We start from the raw sequence: 18,259 nt of genomic DNA, 5'->3' as shown, positions 1-18,259 counted from the left end.
TTGTCTATAATCGTTTATAAACAATTGGGTGACTGACTGACAGTCATTTGGCATCTAATTCTCTTAAGATGTTTATCATACCTTAGTAATTTAACTTTATTTCTATATTAAAATATTTTTTCCCATTTCATTATATCCAATATATTTCATAATTATCTTTAGGCTATATTGATGTTCCACCATGCAACATTTCACTCCTTGTACCTTTATGAATAAAATAAATCAATTTTGATGCTTCATGCAGATGCTACTGCCAAATCTGACATTTGAAACAGTTCAAGGCACCATGATAACAAGTAGTAACACAAGGTTCCATTGTTACCCGGTGTAGTGATAGATTTATATTCAGTAGTAACAGAGACAATTAGGTGTCATTGTTATCCATAGTGATAGATTTGTGTAAGTAGTAAACAGAAACCATAGTAGGCCTAATATGTTTATAAGTAGTAGTAGCCTACTGGTTTCCTACTTTCATTGTTAACAAGCCTCTGATGAATTTGAAAAACAGAAACCATAGTAGACCTAATATATTTATAAGTAGTAGTAGCCTACTGGTTTCCTACTTTCATTGTTATCAAGCCTCTGATGAATTGAAAAGGGTGGACCCTATTTTAAACAAGTGTAATGCTTTATGGTGTCCACAATTAACATAGTTCTTGTATCGAGTTGTGCTTGAAATGTACCTATTCTGCATACTGTTAATAATTACTTCAATCAATCAATCAAAGATGGTTCGGGAGGTGTACACAACTACACACTCATCACACACATATTTCATCAATAAGATACTGTACACGTGTTCCGTTATTTCCTAACCGTGAATATAATTTCTGCATATAAGTGTATATTTGTATGTCTTGATGAATTGAAAATGGAGTACCCTTAGAAGTTGTAGTGCTATTTTCTGGTTTCATCCTAGTAGCAGTACTATCCTTGAACTGTACCCATTCTGCAAACTGTTAATACAATTTTCAATCAATCAATCAATCAATCAATCAATCAATCATGTTACTGTTACTTGATATTATATAAACTCTCTTCACATACACTCACAATATCATGGAAAGGCCTTTTTATTTGTAACACACATTTCAACAACATGGCCATTCAGTGTGTTTTACACTAAACAACAAAGCTAATGTAGCACTACCCATGATTCATTGTATGTTACTTCCTGGTTACAATGAATACATGTGTCATTCAGTGTCACATCTCCGAGCTAGCACATTATAAAAGGACATTAGTATACATTAATATTAAAGTAAAAATAAAGAATAAGAATAAATAAACAAAAATATTGAAATAGTTAATTTGGCATACTGGCCAGCACCTTGAGTTTCACAGTGTCAAACAGAATGACTCCATCTGTGTTCCTGATTAGGCTTATAACAATGTTGTCTATCTATCTTCCATGATCTGTTGACACTTCTCTGCTCTTATCTCCCCTCATTTCCCTGAAACTGGTGTTCTGGAAACCTCATTTACACACGGTTAGCATGTCAGGCTAAACCGTAGGGTTAGCATGTCAGGCTAAACCCGGAACCGTAGGGTTAGCATGTCAGGCTAATCGGTAGGCACCAGCTTCAGCTGCCGTGCCTCACTAAGGTTACGATCCAGCTGATTGATGATGTCAATCATAAATGAACTGAGCTTTTCCGCCATGGCAGTGTCCATTTCTTTATCAGTGACGATGTCATTCTGCAGAAATTCGTCCAGGAGTTCGTGCAGGATGAGATCTGAGATTCTTTGAACGAACACCTTCCTCACAGACTTCGGCTTGTTCTCTGCTCCTGCTGTGACGATCTGGGTCGGATGTTGCTGAGTTGCATAAGCACCTTGAAGGGGAATTTGTTTCATCATTAGTCATTAGTGGTGTAATTATAAAATGACCAAAGCTCACTTATACTTTGGTAGAAGTTTGGGTTGTATGGTTACCATGTCATGATGTTATAATAGTGAGATATGTGGCTCTGTTACTCTGTAACTGAGCCAAATATCTGGCTAATCGATTAATTGTCTCCTACAGTAATTGACTTACATACGACTAAAACCCGGCAAAGCTCTCAAAGTCACTGTTTTAGTGCATAAAAAAGCTGATTTGTGTGTTCAACATTGGAACTATAGGATTTTGGTTTAGTTCCACAAACTAAATACTGTGGTGACACGTCCTTTCAAATAAATTATTTAACTACAGCATACTACCACCCAAAAGACTAACACATTGTACAGTAATCTCAATAAGTTAATATAAACTCAACAGTCTTAGGCTGTCTATAGAGCAATTCTTCACTCACGTTTCTCGTCTGCCTCCATCTGTCTCTGGTGGATCTTCTCCAGTTCACGCTTCATTTCCGTCATTTGAGCTGCAAGCTTCTCTGTGTGGACTCTCTGGTCCTGTGTCAGTTTCTGCTGCTGTCGCTTGCTCTCCCCCATCACTGTGATGGCGTCTTCTTCTTCTTTCATTTGAGCTGCGAGCTTCTCTGCGTGGTCCTTCTGGTCCTGGGTCAGTTTCTGCTGCTCTCTCGCACTGTCCCCCATCTCTTTAATGGTGTCTTCTTCTTTCATTTGAGCTGCAAGCATCTCTACGTGGTCCTTCTGTTCCTGAGTCCGTTTTTGTAGATCTCTCGTTCTGTCCTCCATCTCTTTGATGGTGTATTCTTCTTTCATTTGAGCTGCAAGTACCTCTACATGGTCCCTTTGTTCCTGAGTCAGTTTTTGTAGATCTGTCTTTATACTGTCCTCCATCTCTTTGATGGTGTCTTCTCTTTCTTTCATTTGAGCTGCGACCTTCTCTACTTTCTCCCTCTGGAGCTGGGTCACTTTCTGCTGCTCTCTCTTGCACTCCTCCTCCAGGACCACAATCGATGTGATGGTGTTCTGCAGTTCTCTCTCACTCTCCTCCAGTAGAGCCATGAGCGTCTCGACTTGGTCGCTCTCTAAAGTTGGAAGAAAAACGCTAAGTCAAGTATGCCAAACCCAGCGAAACCGTAGTGTTAAATTAGTACCTTAGCCTGCCAAACCCGGAACCCCCGTTTTCCAGGGTTTATATTCTTTAATCCATGTTTTTATCTGATCGAATCATTAGCTACCGTTCGTTAGCATAACACTCAAAGTGGGACAGTGGCCGCAGCCATTTTGAAGATGCGCGTGCATCCACTTGCATTGTATAGGCTGCATTCAAAGCCCTCTATCTCAGAAACGACATTGAGGGGCCGTTTCTGGGGAAGACAAGGTTTTTCAATGGCCTGTAGCAGGCGCTGTGATACTCGCGGTCAGGTTTTTCCACCACCGACTGAGAGAACAACTGGTGAAGACACCACACACAGCATTTGGTCATTTGACTCTTCAAAGTAAGTGTTACGCACGATAAAACCTTGGCAATACGCTATCGAGGGATTCATTAATGCTGGCGGGAATTGGGTTTTAAACCAACACTTTTCCGACACAGACCCCTTTTCCACCGGTTGGTTCCCAATGGGAACCGGTTCAGTTACTTTTGGTTCTTAGTCCAAAATTGGAACGTTAATTATGAATTGAGTGGGCAAAACTATACGTATATTAAATTGTTATCACCATGAACCTTCCCCAGTTGATTACTTACACGAAGACAATGATTTATTGTATTCCAATTTTTTTATTTTAAATATGCAAATTTGGCATTATATAGGAAACTAGAAAAAGTGCCCTTCTGGGCACAGGTCTCCACCAGGAGGATAGGACTGTGTGAGATGTTTGGCAAAATGTTTAGGAGTAATATAAACATGTTTGCCTTTGATGGCAATTGGATGACTTGAGGCATTTTGTTCCAAAAATGTGTTTTGCGAAAATCAACCTGTTGGTGGCGCTATAACAGGCCAATGTGAAAAGGGTGGGATATATTCCTCAGCCTAGTAAGAAAATGTGTGAAAGATTTCACGTAAATTGCATGCTGCGTTCATGATTTGAGGCTTTTGTTCAAAACGGGGCAATCTTGAAAACTGTGAAAGCCAATTATAGCCAATTAGGATGGAATATGAAATATCGGACAGATCCGACTTGAGCACATGACCATAGAGATACTGTGTAACGATTTGTGAGATTTTTGGACAGAATCTGGAGGAGTAATATCAAAAAATGTGTTTTACAAAAGTCGGCCTCCTGGTGGCGCTATAAAAGGCAGATGCGGAAAATGCAGGTCAAAGGTTTGTCCTTGGCCTCTAGGGAGTGTGCATGCAACGTTTCACGCAGATCGGTGCAGTTTTAGGTAAAAAATGTGAAAAGCTGCCTCATGGTGGCGCTATAACAGGCCGTTCTGGAAAATGCGGGGCAGAGGTTCATCGTTGGCATCCAGGGAGTGTGTGTGCAAAGTTTGGCATTGACCAGGTTAACGGTGCCGGAGATTAGCTGGTAACAGACGGACGGAAGGACGGACGGACGGACGGACGGACGGACACACACACGGACGGACACACACACACACACGGACGGAGTGCAAAACATACTCTCTCCCCATGCCTTCGGCCTGGTGGAGACAAATATTCAAAAAATTTAAAATATGAAAAAGCTACTATTGTGGAAGGGTTATATAAATAAATGTACTTATATTGATCCTATAAACAAATTTAATATAGGTGTAGTTTTGCCCACTCAATTCATAATTAACGTTCCAATTTTGGAACTCTGGCTCATGGACTTAAGGCCTATTCATAGTCTGGATTTTCGGTGGTGAGGTGACCACCGCTCCGGTGGTCACCACCGGAGCTGAAATAACGTTGAGCGGTGGTGAGTAAAAACAGAGAGAAGGGCTGGAGCGGTGGAGGTGGTTTGCTCTTCACCGCGGCTCGTGACGTCATGTTGTAGTTCGGTGGTCACCTAACCACCGAAAATCCAGACTATATGAGCCTTAAGACTCCAAGAACCGGTTCCGGGACACATCCCGACCATCGAGCATCGTGGTCTGTCAGTGCTCCAAAACAATATCTGACCAAGTCCAATACAGTAGCTGCTGTCCTTCTTCAGGAGACTCATTGTACTGATGGAGAGGCTCTGAGTGAATGGGCCTCCAACACAGATGCAGATGGAGAGGAGCTGAGAGAAAGGGCCTCCAGACACAGATGCTCTTCTCCTTAACAACCCAAACAAGGGAACCCAAGCGATGGAACACCCACACCAACCAATTCCACCCACACACCAGAGAGTCGTGTCCTTGACAGGTTCCCTCGATCCCACCACCGACGAGAAAAGCCTGGGAACAAGCTTCCGTCTGGACTAACAAAGAACATCTGTCCTAAAAGAACAAGCTATGCAATTAGAAGTTAAATCCCTAAATGAAACATCTCCGTTTAGTCTAGCCAGTTTGAACAGCTCTCACCTGGAACAGACGAGGCCGCTCCATCGGATTGTGCTGGAAGACATAAAAGTGTTGAAATTAAATTAAAACACAAAAGTAGAGAGAGAGAGAATGACGTGTTGTGATTCAGAGCGATCATCCTGCCAGGCTATGGGATCAGAAAGCTGGAGTAATATTTGACCAGGATCGATGACTCAAGTAGCCTACTGGAGTTGAGCACTACTGGTTGCTACGTCATTTAGCCTGAACTTTGACCTATACAATCGTTAGCATGTTAGCATTATGTTCAATAGAAGACAAAAATACTCACTGTCAAGTGTTGGTGTTGCTGGACTTCCTGTTCCACAATGACCATCATTTCCTGCAACCATTTCCTCTATCTTGTCTAACAGCTCTGTGACCTGAGTGTCATCACCACCTTTCACATTGTTGAAGACATGATACCTATTCCCACATTTCTCCACAAGCCTCTGCAGGGCCTCTCCTTCAATCTCAATAAACTGCTCAATGGATAGACCTCCTAGATAGTCTCCACAGGAGAACAGTATCATAGCGTGACTCCACACACTCTCACTGAGAAGCTGCATGTGATCCTCTATGTTTTTACACCAATCAGCTGGATATGAGGTTCCTGCTCTTATAGCCAGGAGGAGAGCATGTGGTCCTGGATGACACAGAGATGGACTATGAACTATCTCCTCTTTGGTCAGCTCAGATGTTGTGTTTAGAGGGACATTAATAAACCATCCTGGAGTATCGACCAATGTGACATGTCTCCCTGCTACGTCTCCCTGTCTCTTCTCACACTGAGCTGTTGTCTCTAAACTAAACTGCTCTGGACCCAGGATGGTGTTTCCTAATGAACTCTTCCCTGAACCTTTAGGTCCCAGAAGTATCATTCTCATCTCTGACAGATGGAGGTCATCACCTGAAATATAAGAAAGAATAAGTACAACGGAAGTCCTGCCCTATACACACTTATCTTCTCAGAGATGAGGAAAAACATGTTCCATGTTAGTCTGGACTAACATGGAACATATGAGATGTTGTCCTGACCTGAAAGAACAAGCTATACGATTAGAAGTTAAAGGAGTATTCAGTGATTCGGGTGATTTGGAAAAAACCCTGGTCCGCCCGGTAACAAAATGTGCACATGCATGCTCTACAGTCGGGGGACGCGCCACAGGCCAACTGCACGCACACCAAGGCCCGCCTCTGCTCGGTCATGATTGGAGGAAGGCCCCTCTCTATCCTGATTGGATGGGCCCTCTAGTCAAAACTAAACCTGGCCTGGGCCATGGCTCAGTGGTCCAGGCACCTTGGCTGGCAATTCAGTCTGGCAGTGTGCCGCGGGTTCGACTCCCGATCCCTACGGCCTTTACTGCATGTCTTCCCCCCATCTCTCTCCCCATTTCCTGTCAGCCTACTGTCTGTTCCTCCATAAAATATATAAAATAAAGGGGAAAGCCACAAAAAAAATAATAATAAATTAACCTAAGCTTTTTTGACCCCAGGGGTGAACTGAGGACAGGGAGGAACTCCTTATATGGTCAGCACACTCTATAGTAGGGAGGATTCTCACAAAAAAGTGATATTTGAATTAAGTGAAATCACTGAAGATGCCTTTAAATCCCTAAATGAAACATCAGCCAGTTTGAACAGCTCTCACCTGCAGGAACAGAGGAGGCTGCTCCGTCGGATTGCGCTGGAAGAAATAAAAGTGATTAAATGAAATGAACACAAAAGCTAATGTATGCTAATGAAGTTTGATTCACAGAGCGATCATCCTGCCAGGCTATGGGATCAGAAGAGCTAAATGAACAATGTTGGCAGCTTGTTTCACAGTTTTCACCTACTGTATATCAAACAGAAACAGGTGATTCAATAACGAGTGATACAGGTAGCAGGTAAAAAAAAGAAAAAGAAAGAAAAAACGCCCTGGGTCTTAGGCTTTATCTTTTGCCTCTACCACTGGTTGTTGGATATAATAAAATCAGATTACGCCTTAAATGCACTCCTTTAAATTGCACTCACCTGGGACACTTGAGGCCGTTCCTTTGGACTGTGCTGTAAGAAATAAGACATAATTCACATATTAAAATAAAATACAGAAGTGGACCATGAATTACCAGCCTAATGTCAAATAATGTGAAAATAAAATAGCAGATCTACAAGCTTCACAAGCAGATCTGCTATTTTCACTGTCTTTATATTTTCTTAAGATTTATTTGTTTGTTAATTTATACATTTATATGGGGGGGGGGGGGGGGGGGGTAGCCTGAATACAATTGTTAGCATGTTAGCATTATGTTCAATAGAAGACCGACAGTTAAATTAGCTTATATCTATTCTACGTCCGAGCATAGACATGGTAACGCCCCACCTGCCTCTGATTGGCCTATACCGACCCTACCGACACTGATAGACGGCACCCGGATGAAACCCTGAGGCGAAATGGACATAGTGGCCGAATTTGATATTGCAGCATGGGCCCAAACACATGAACGCGCTGGTCCGTTGACTATCATTGTGCACGTTCACGATGACACGTGAACGCTGAATGCCTGCAATGATAGTCAGTGGCAGCGCGTTCATGTGTTTGGGCCCAATCCATCCCAGAATGCACTCTGTTCCTACCCAGAATGCACAGTGAAATCGCCTCATGCGCTTTTGAGCAACTTAATGCAAGTGGATGGGAGGAGAACTCGGATGCCGTCTCTATTCATATATACTCTAAGGTCTAGCCCCCATGGTCACAACTGACTGTCCTCCGATGCGCGAGGTTACTCCGTGGTGGGAAATAATAAAGTACAAGAGAATGGCAGCTTTATTGGCACGCGCGGCAGTGACTTGTAACTTAATTTTTGTAGAAGAGGCAAACTAATAACTAAACTAAACTTTTGTGTCGTTTGCTTTGATTGAATGTACTTGGATTTGGCTGTGTTCTAAATTAAAGTGTTAGTGTTGAACTAAATACTATTATGCTAAAAAAGATAAAGATCAGGGGAAAAGGGAGTCACATACAAGAACTTTTTGAGTGGTGTATAACCACTCCAAGGAACAGCAATGTCCGTGTCAACCGTGTGTTCAACCGTGTGTTCATGTTTGTGTGTGACTATGAGCACCAGTACCAATGAGTACCAAAAGTGGCGCTGTTGTGCCAGAAACAGAGAGAGAGAGATAGTGCTGCACTGTTGCCTGCTAATGAGAGAGAGAGGGGGGGGGGGGGGGGGGGGATTTGCACCACTCAGTTCACACAGGTGTGATTTTACACTACAATAATGTTATAAACAGGCCAACGGCATAAACAATATTAGTCATTCTCTTGTATTATATTGCATTATATTTATTTATTTCCCACCACGGAGTAACCTCGCGGCAGACTATCCAGCATGTATCTTCCACCTCGGAGGAAACTCTGCTAAGGCCGGCAGTGTCGGTAGGCCAATCAGAAGCAGGCGGTGCGTTGCCATGTCTATGCTCGGACGTAGAATAGATATACGCGTTAAATTATACTCACTGTCAGGTGTCGGTGTTGCCAGACTTCCTGTTCCACAACGACCTTCATTTCCTGCCACCATCTCCTCTATCTTGTCTAACAGCTCTGTGACCTGAGCGTCATCACCTCTGTTCTTATTGTAGAAGACATGGTACCTGTTCCCACATTTCTCTACAAGCCTCTGCAGGGCCTCTCCTTCACTCTCAATGAACTGCTCAATGGATTTACCCTCTAGAAGGTCTCCACCGGAGAACAGTATCACAGTGTGACTCCACGCTGTCTGACCTAGAAGCTGCACGTGCTCCTCTATGTGCTTATAGACATCAGCGGTATGTGAGAATCCTGCTGCTATAATCAGGAGGAGAGCATGTGGACCTGGAGGACACAGAGATGCACTATGAACTATCTCCTGTTTGATCTGCTCGGGTGTTTCGTTTAGGGGGTCCTCGCTCCACCATCCCGGAGTGTCGACCACGGTGACGTGACGTCTCCCTGCTACGTCTCCCTGTCTCTTCTCACACTGAGCTGTCGTCTCTAAACTGAACTGCTCTGAACCCAGGATGGTGTTTCCTGATGTACTCTTCCCTGAACCTTTATATCCCAGAAGTATCATCTTCATGTCTGGCAGATGGAGGTCATCACCTGAAATATAAGAAAGAATAAATGAAACGTGTGTGTGTGTGTGCGTGTGCGTGTGCGTGTGCGTGTGCGCACGCGCGCGTGTGCGTGCGTGCGTGGACAGTAACAAAGTACATTTACTCGAGAACTCAATATTGTTTTTAGTATATGTAGGCTATTTTACCTACTATTTTGTCTTTGTTTTTTGTTGGGGATACTTGTGAATTTCACTACAATACATTTAAAAACAAATATTGCAGGTTTCAAGACGTCCCCATTAAAATGAGGAACAGCACTTTCAAAATAACAGATATATGCGGCATGTTGTGGAGCTTGCAGATCCGCTATTTTGTTGAAACATCGTGCCAAATCTTCTCTTAGGGGGGTCCCTGGCACAACATGATTTCAGTTGGGGGTCTGTGGTCAAATCCATATCAATATGTAGGTCCTTGACATGAACATGTTTGAGAAGCAGTGAACTACAGTCATAAAGAGTTGTCTCTCACTCATAGTTCAGATCCACAAATTCATGAAAACATTTTCAAGAGCTTATGGGCTTCATGTAAATGGGCTACATATTAGATTTTGGACCTGTAAAATCTCCCGTAACCCTTCCTTGTACAATTATCAGGTGATGAAATGGTAACTACCTGATAATTCATCCAGTAATTGTCTATTTTTCGAACTATCAGGTACCACGTAAAGAAAGTATTCACAGGATAATTACTGTACTGTAAAAGGAAGGGTTACCAAATCTTGTGAATTTTATATATTTAGCAAATAAAACACATTGTATTTTCATGAATTAACGCCCTACACTTCATCATACAAGAGTGTCAAAAAAGTTGTGAAAATAGCAGATCTACAAGCTCACAATGCATTGCGATGCAACAATGTTTTGTGATTTTCATTTTTATTTAGTTTTATTTCACTTAGAATATTTTTTCTCCAATTCACCTATTTTGTTATTTAGTTTTTAGAGCGATCTGCTAGTTTGTATTTGTTTGTGTCATTACATTATGAATGAAGCAGCTGTAGTGGGTGACGGGAGAGGGTTTTTTTGCACATGGGTAAGCCTATATGTTCCTTTGGAATAAGTAACCCAGGCTATACACGTACAGTAAATGGTAAATGGTGCATTTATATAGCGCCTTTATCCAAGGCGCTTTACATATAGATTGCGCATCAATTCACCCATTCACACACACTCATACACTGATGGCAGCAGAAACCATGCAAGGCACCAACCAGCACATCAGGAGCAAGGGGTTCAGTGTCTTGCTCAAGGACACTTCGACACTAACCCTGGGGCCATTTTGTTGGGCCAATGTTGACATTGATGATGGTGACGGCGCTGAAGGCCTCCTGTAGAGGCCGCTTGTCGGGGTGGTCATCAGGTGTGGCCTGCCACAGTTCACCCAGCAGCAGTGGGTACTTCGAGACCCTCTGGACTGGCTTGACGAGAAGAGACCCCATGTCCAGCAGGTCGGGCTTGTGAGCACACAGGCTTGTCGGACAGTGAGCACACGGTTACAAATTTAAAAAGCAGGTGGCGTGCGCACATCCAGTTCTTGGCTGGTGCTGGACAAAGGTACATACACAGTGAAGAAGTGGTCCTATAAATTCTATAGTTTTTTACACACCATTATAATGTTCTTATTTTGATCATAAGACCCAGTTACTGAATGTCAAGTCAGGTTTTATTCACAGTCCACAACTAGTGGTTCTCAAATGTTTAATTTTCAAGGACCCCCTTATCTGTGAGAGTGTACAACAGGAACCAAATGGACCCGGAAAGGGTCCATTTGGTTCCATTTGTATACACTCTCAGAGTTACAGACCTGTTATGGTCATGCAGGGCTCATGTTGTATGTCTGTGGCAAAAATTTAATATTGACAAAAATGTCCACCACAGGAAACGTGAATTGTAATAAAAATAGACTTGCTATATGTTATGGAACATAAATTATACAAACACACGATAAGCAAAAATAAAGTAGAACAAAACAATAAAAGAGCTATGCTTGTGATCTTAAAATCAAAAGGACAAAACTCAAAGGTTTTGTGAAAGGTATGTGACATGATATATACTTACTCATGGCCATATACTTTCCTGTAAGACAACATAAATGAATGACATGAATTATTTTTTCATACTTTGTTTTTTATTTTATGTGAGCACCACAGTGTAGTCATACAGAAACAGAAAAATCAGACCAGTCTGAACCAAGTGGTGCAACAGCACCCCCTATTGGTACTCTAAACATCGGGACATAGGTTAGGTTGCACCACTCAAAAACACAACACATAATACAAAATCAAGACATAAAGCAGAAGCATCGACATAACAAAATGGAATACAAAAAAGAAGAAAAAAGACATCATAATAGTAGACAAGTAGACAAAAGGAAAACAAAAAGAAGAAGAAAAAGGCATAAATGAAAGGGTTAAAGGGACACTAGATATAGTAGGCTACACTGGGATCTTTAAGCAGGTGATAAATGACAAGTTCAGTATACTACAAAAGAAAGAAGTAACTTCATTTAGGCCTGGGCCGTGGCTCAGCGGTCCAGGCACCCTGACTGGTAGCCCAGTCTGGCAGTGTGCCGCGGGTTCGACTCCCGATGCTTTACTGCATGTCACCCCCCCCCCCAGTTCCATCCCCATTTCCCGTCAGCCTACTGTCTATCCCTCTATAAAAAATATAAAATAAAGGCGAAAGCCACAAACAAACATTTTAAAAAAAAGAGAGAGATAACAGCACTTACTTTAGGTTTAGTGCTAAAACACACGTGATGAAATGCTCTCGTATCTCTTCCTCTTTCTCATAGGATTTCAGTGACTGGTTGGCGTCATCGTGACGGTAGCAATATATCTTATACACATCCTCCAGAGCAGCCTTAGCGTGAACAAAAATGTCTCCTTAAACAATAAAAAGAAAAAGTAAACTTCATGTTACTTTACTTGCACGGTGATACAACTAGTGTTCCGCCACTTGATATAGTGAATGAATGCAGTTAACCCATTTAGGCCTGGCGTCAAAATAAAAAAAACTCTGAAAAAACTCTGAAAGAATATATATTCAAAGATTTGTTCCGCATTTTTACGATTTTTCAAAAATAGCAGACCTACAAGCTCATAGCGCGCCACTCGGTGGTGCGCTATGAGCTTGTAGATCTGCTATTTTTCAATAGCCAAAGTATAACATATAATGGTTAGTTAAAACACCAAAAGGGGTAGGGATGGAGCCGGGTTCTTATCGAGCCCACTATCGAGCATTTTCTATTATTTTGTGGAAAGACGGGGAGACAATACATTCCAGACAGAACCAGTATCTCTTACTAGGGGCCTTCAAATACAGCACTTTTCTAACAGACCAAAGGCAATTGACCTTTTTACCAATAAAATAATATTATAGAAACTGATAACTGGTATATGCAGCGCTGCATGGTTAGCAGATATCGATTGCAGCATTTACTACGGTGAAAGACATGCAAATGACACTCCTTTCCATGCCATGCGGAAAGGCAGAATTCTGGAGAATTGCTTTTCTCCTGAACTTGAACACAGCATTTTGCATTGAACAAATTTGTTTAGAAATCCATGTCGTTGCACCGCATCTCCACTAGCTAAAGAGTGCTGGTTTGCACCCCGAAAATAGCTGATCTACAAGCTCTCAACGGGTCGCAGCGCGGCGCGCTGTGAGCTTGTAGATCTGCTATTTTTGTCCAAAAGTGCCCTCTTACGGGATTTCAGCCCCTGCCTCTCTGACACTCTCTGCACGTCCCTGCCTTGCAACAAACAAACACCAATGCAACTCCTTGCAACATGCCATTGGGAATAATGGTTGCAAGTAAGTTGCAAGGTGACCCTCTGGTGTGGTTAGGGCTTTAGACCGACATGTTTGTGCCAGCATGGATGATTACATTTATTTATTGATCGACTCTTAAGTCTTGATTGTTCAAACATGATTGCTTCATGGGCCGCTATGCTCGATAACAGGCTTGATAACGGGTATACTCCAGGGCTGGACTGGCCACAGGTCGTACCGGGCATATTCCCGGTGGGCCGCGACCGTAGTGGGCCGCCATGACTTTAAAAAAAAAAAACAGGCCAATAGGCGGCAGGCCACCAGGAAAGGTCCGGGCGTGCTGCCATTCTGCCAGTGCCATCATGATAATTTCACTGTACCTGTATCAGTGAGTGACAAATAAACCCTCTACAAAGGGTTGTGTAGTTGTCTGTTGGTTTGTATCATTTATGTTGTTCTGTAAAAGAGGTGGTATTAGGGCTTGTTTGTTTGTGTGTGCCTCGACGGAGCGTGCGGTAGAGTTTCTGCTATCTGCGCGCTGGTTGTGGTAGGCGGGTCTGGGCCAAATTCACGCGAAAATGACCGGGCCGAATTTTTGTCCCAGTCCAGCCCTGGTATACTCAATAAGCTTGTTATCGGATTTGTTTCAGTAACTATGAGTACTGCTTCTGGGTCCGCTTCTGAATGAATGTGTTCTGAAAGCATAGTTTCTGAATGAATGGGAGTTACCTATGAGTACTGCTTCTGCGTCCGGTTCTGAATGAATGTGTTCTGAATGCATAGTTTCTGAATGAATGGGAGTTACCTATGAGTACTGCTTCTGCGTCCGGTTCTGAATGAATGTGTTCTGAATGCGTTTAGTGTGTGATTTGAAAGAAATTGAAAATTGAAAAATTGATGCCTGAAGAAGGTCAGTAGACCGAAAGCTTGCTAAATAAATACATTGATTGTGCGCAGATCTGAGTGTGCGGAGCTTCCCTTTATTTTTCTCATGTTCCCTTTGTGGCTCCAGCACCTTACTTAAGTTTTTTCAGCGGATGAGCGGTGGTTCTTTTTACATTTTTGTCAAAGAAATTGAAAATGCAATTCATTTTTGTTTTACTGCCCATTATATGAAGAATTAAGAATTTTGTATTATTTTGTAAAATGACAACCATCTGTGTTAACTTTTTCTGGTTAGAGGACTCGAATTTTGCTTTAGGAAAGGTATTTTTGCTTTAGCAGATTTTTTTATGCAAAGCGTGGGAAAAAAGGCAGAATGTTTCGTTTGTGTGGGAAAAAAAGTGTTTTTTGTACACTTGTGCAATATTGAAGCAATGATTTGTATGGTGTGTCCTATAAGTCCATGTGGGCTGGGCACCTTGGTTTGCATGACACATAAATAAAGAATCTATCTATCTATCATAGTTTCTGAATTCATGGGATTTACCTATGAGTACTGCTTCTGGGTCCGTTTTTGCAGTGGCCTGCTCTAGTCTGTTGAGCAGAGCTGCAGAGACCTCACACACTGTCTCCATGTTGGTGAAGAGACGGTCGACGTCCACCACCTTACAGGAGGAAATGCCATTGTGAAATACATGCAACTTAACAGTAAACGCTCAGTCATTAATATACCTTAGAGCTGTTGTGTGGAAATAGTAAAAAAGTCCCCCCATTCAGTCATCAAGATGTGTTTCACCCTGTTAATGATTTTTTTCATAATTACAGTTCTAGGAATGGGGGGACTTTTTCACTATTTCCACACAACAGCTCTAAGGTATATTAATGACATAGTAAAATGTTGAAAATGAGTGGAATGCCCCTTTAACAAAGGCAAACAGCGCTTACTGGTTTTCTTGTGTACTGTTTTCCCATGTTTTATGGTCAACGGATGTGACTAGGATTTTTTAAATCATGACTAATACTAAACCACCAATGCAGACGCTATTAAATTAAACACTGAAAAGTATATGCAACTTTGAATAACACTTTGGAGAGATAGCAGAAGGTCGATTAGAAGAAGATGATAGATCATTTTTCAGACTCACTGTTGTGCTCTGAGTTTCATGACGCAAGACCAATTGTACCTGTTTTTCTCTGAGGGGTCTGACCACCTCTCTGATGCACAGCTCCATGTCTGCGAGGAAATCCCTCTCCGACTGCAGCAGCTCCTGGATCACCTCTGACCTGCGGCTCATCTTCCTCCTCCGATCTTCCTCATGAGGCTCCAGAGCCGGTGAAGAGGGGGAAGACAAATCGGCAGGCGCCGTTTTCTCTTTAGCTGGAGGAGGAGAGATGAAACGCTTTGCTGATTTTTATTTTATTTTTTATCATCATTTATTTTGAGGATTTTCTTCTTTTTTACATAGACACAAAGACAACACAGACTTACAGTACAAGACAATACAAGACAGTTACTTAAACAAAAGTAATATACAATAATATATATAAGAACAACAATTAAAAACAAAGAAAATGAAAGAAAAAGGAAAAGAAAATATAATAATAATTCCCAAGTGGTACAGGGTTGTGGAAGTGGAATGCATGTGTGCAAAGTGATGGTGGGTTTCGTCCTACATAGAATCAACTGCGCTCTTCAATATAGTCCAAAAAGGGGGTCCATACCTCTACGAATACATCTGGCTTATTTTGTGTTTCATATTTAAGTCTCTCAAGTGGTAGTAGTGACATTATTTGGGCCGTCGACATATGTTCTGAAGGTAGCTCATCTGTCTTCCATAAAATTAAGATACATTTCTTTGCTAAGAATCTAAATAGATCAAATAGTTTCCTATGGGCAGAGTTCATATTTACATTTGGGTCAGCCCCCAAGAGATATAACAGAGGAGATTTCTTCAGATTAGATTTTTTTCCATTTGATCGTGAATTATTTGCCAAAAAGGTTTTATTTTTGGACAAAACCAGAACATATGCGGGTAGGTACCCAAATGTAGTTTACATCTGTTACATAGGGGAGAGTTCTCCCTGGACATTTTGTTTAGACAAACAGGGGTTAAATATGTTTTGAAAATGAACTTGTAATTATGTTCCAGGATTCTAGGAGTAAGTGAAGATAGATTTACTTTTGCGCATATTGTTGTCCATGTTTCCTGACCAATAACAACATTTAAATCTTTTTCCCATATCCTTTTCAGAGGCTGGAAGGATGATGTCACTCTACCATTAAGAGTTTTATAAATATTAGAAGTACATTTTGACATAGATTGGGTGTTGATGATGCATTGTTCTATCTCATCTATGTGAGACCTAAACATGTTTTTCCTAATCAAAGATTGTAAAAAGTGTCTTATTGTAAGTACTGAAATGAGTTTGTGGAAGACAGACCAAATTCCTCCTTCACCTCTGAAAAGGACTTAATGTTTGTAGCCTACTACTGAGTAGACAGCCCAAATTGTTAAAACCTTTGTTAGTCCACCTTTGCAGACCAATCTCACTTAGACTTGCCGGTAAGTCCGGGTTATGAGAAACAGGTGAAAGGACAGATGTACTCTTTGGAATTTTACAATATTTCTTACATTTTGGCCACATTGATAAAATGCCGTTAACAACGAAGGATTTGCTGATTTGTTTTATGGCAGCCACCTATACCTATATATACCTATTCGATGACAATAATTACATACCCATCTTTGACCTGATGCTCCCTCGTTCTTTCTTCACCTTCCTCTGTACACCAGCGGTGGAGCTGGTGCCCAGCAGGGGCAAACTGCGGTACTGGGGTTGATGAGGCCCTTCATCGGGTACATGTAGGTAATCTGCCGGTTACAATATAGCAAATTTTGTTAAATATTAAGGGTCTCAATGACGAATCAGCGGTTCCCAAACCGTTTTGGCCATGCACCCCCTGTTACCTCACGACTGACGCTAGGAAATAACAATTGCATAAGCTATATAGAGACATATCTTTCCTATATATACACATATATGACCCTGATTATGGCATATATATGCAGCATAGGCCATATTCTGCATATACTTTCCATTTATTGGCATGATAATATGTTAATATATTTAAAAAATAAAACCATAGCACCACCATTAGCCTTTTCATGTCACGCACCCCCCCCTTCACTCTCAATGAACTGCCCAATGGATACCTCCTAGACCAGGGGTGCCCAAAAGGTAGATCGTGATCTACCAGTAGATCACAAAGGCTGTGCAGGTAGATCACATGATGCCCCTAAAAATATATAATTTAAATTTTAAATGGGAATCTGCCACTTGAAATAAGGCGACTTGACTTTTGACATCAAAAAGGGCCTCTCAGCTCAGACCTACAATGCAAGATCTATGTTTTCAAAAGTGTTGCGCACAAACCTCAGTAGCATTACAAAGTTATATAGGCCTAGTAAAAAAACAACCAATTCCATTTCCACCCTTCTATATGTGACATCAAAACTATTTTGCACTATTATCTCTTCTCACACTGACCTGTTGTCTCTAAATTAAACTGCTCTGAACCTGATGTTTTATATCCCAGTATAAGTATAATTCTCATATCTGAGGGTTTTTTACTGGAGCCTGGAAATACAAGAGAGATAGTCAAGAATGATCTCATATTACTTTAGAATTATTATCCTCGGGACAATATTATCATATTAATCATTGATTGGTTAACCTGCAGATGAGGTCTTCTCTGCTCGTTTACTTTTCATCTTCTTCCATATCTTCTTCATCTCTGTCACGTGAACAGAAGTCTATAGGAAACACACACACACACACACACACACACACACACACACACACACACACACACACACACACACACACACACACACACACACACACACACACACACACACACACAGACAGACACACACACACACACACACACACACACACACACACACACACACACACACACACACACACACACACACACACACACACACACACAGACACACACACACACACACACACACACACACACACACACACACACACACACACAGACACACACACACACACACACACACACACACACACACACACACACACACAC

The 18,259-nt window shown here is 41.7% G+C and overlaps 1 protein-coding gene across 1 annotated transcript; it reads right to left on the bottom strand.

The window, feature by feature from the left end:
* Nucleotides 1–1,563: 1,563 nt before the first annotated feature.
* On the bottom strand, nt 1,564–17,933 carry LOC306913312 (uncharacterized protein; the record flags this gene model as incomplete). The annotated part of the gene is made up of 13 exons (XM_079489901.1): nt 1,564–1,835; nt 2,295–2,936; nt 5,351–5,383; nt 5,640–6,257; nt 6,999–7,034; nt 7,364–7,396; nt 8,850–9,449; nt 10,751–10,953; nt 12,215–12,368; nt 14,687–14,804; nt 15,324–15,517; nt 16,881–17,012; nt 17,876–17,933. 13 exons carry the CDS (start codon nt 17,931–17,933, stop codon nt 1,564–1,566), a joined length of 3,093 nt encoding a protein of 1,030 aa, XP_079346027.1.
* Between the last annotated feature and the right edge of the window lie 326 nt (nt 17,934–18,259).

This window comes from Electrona antarctica, assembly GCF_951216825.1.
Source record: "Electrona antarctica genome assembly, chromosome: 20".
Classification (NCBI taxonomy): domain Eukaryota; kingdom Metazoa; phylum Chordata; class Actinopteri; order Myctophiformes; family Myctophidae; genus Electrona; species Electrona antarctica.
This window is presented reverse-complemented; position numbering and strand designations above follow the sequence as displayed.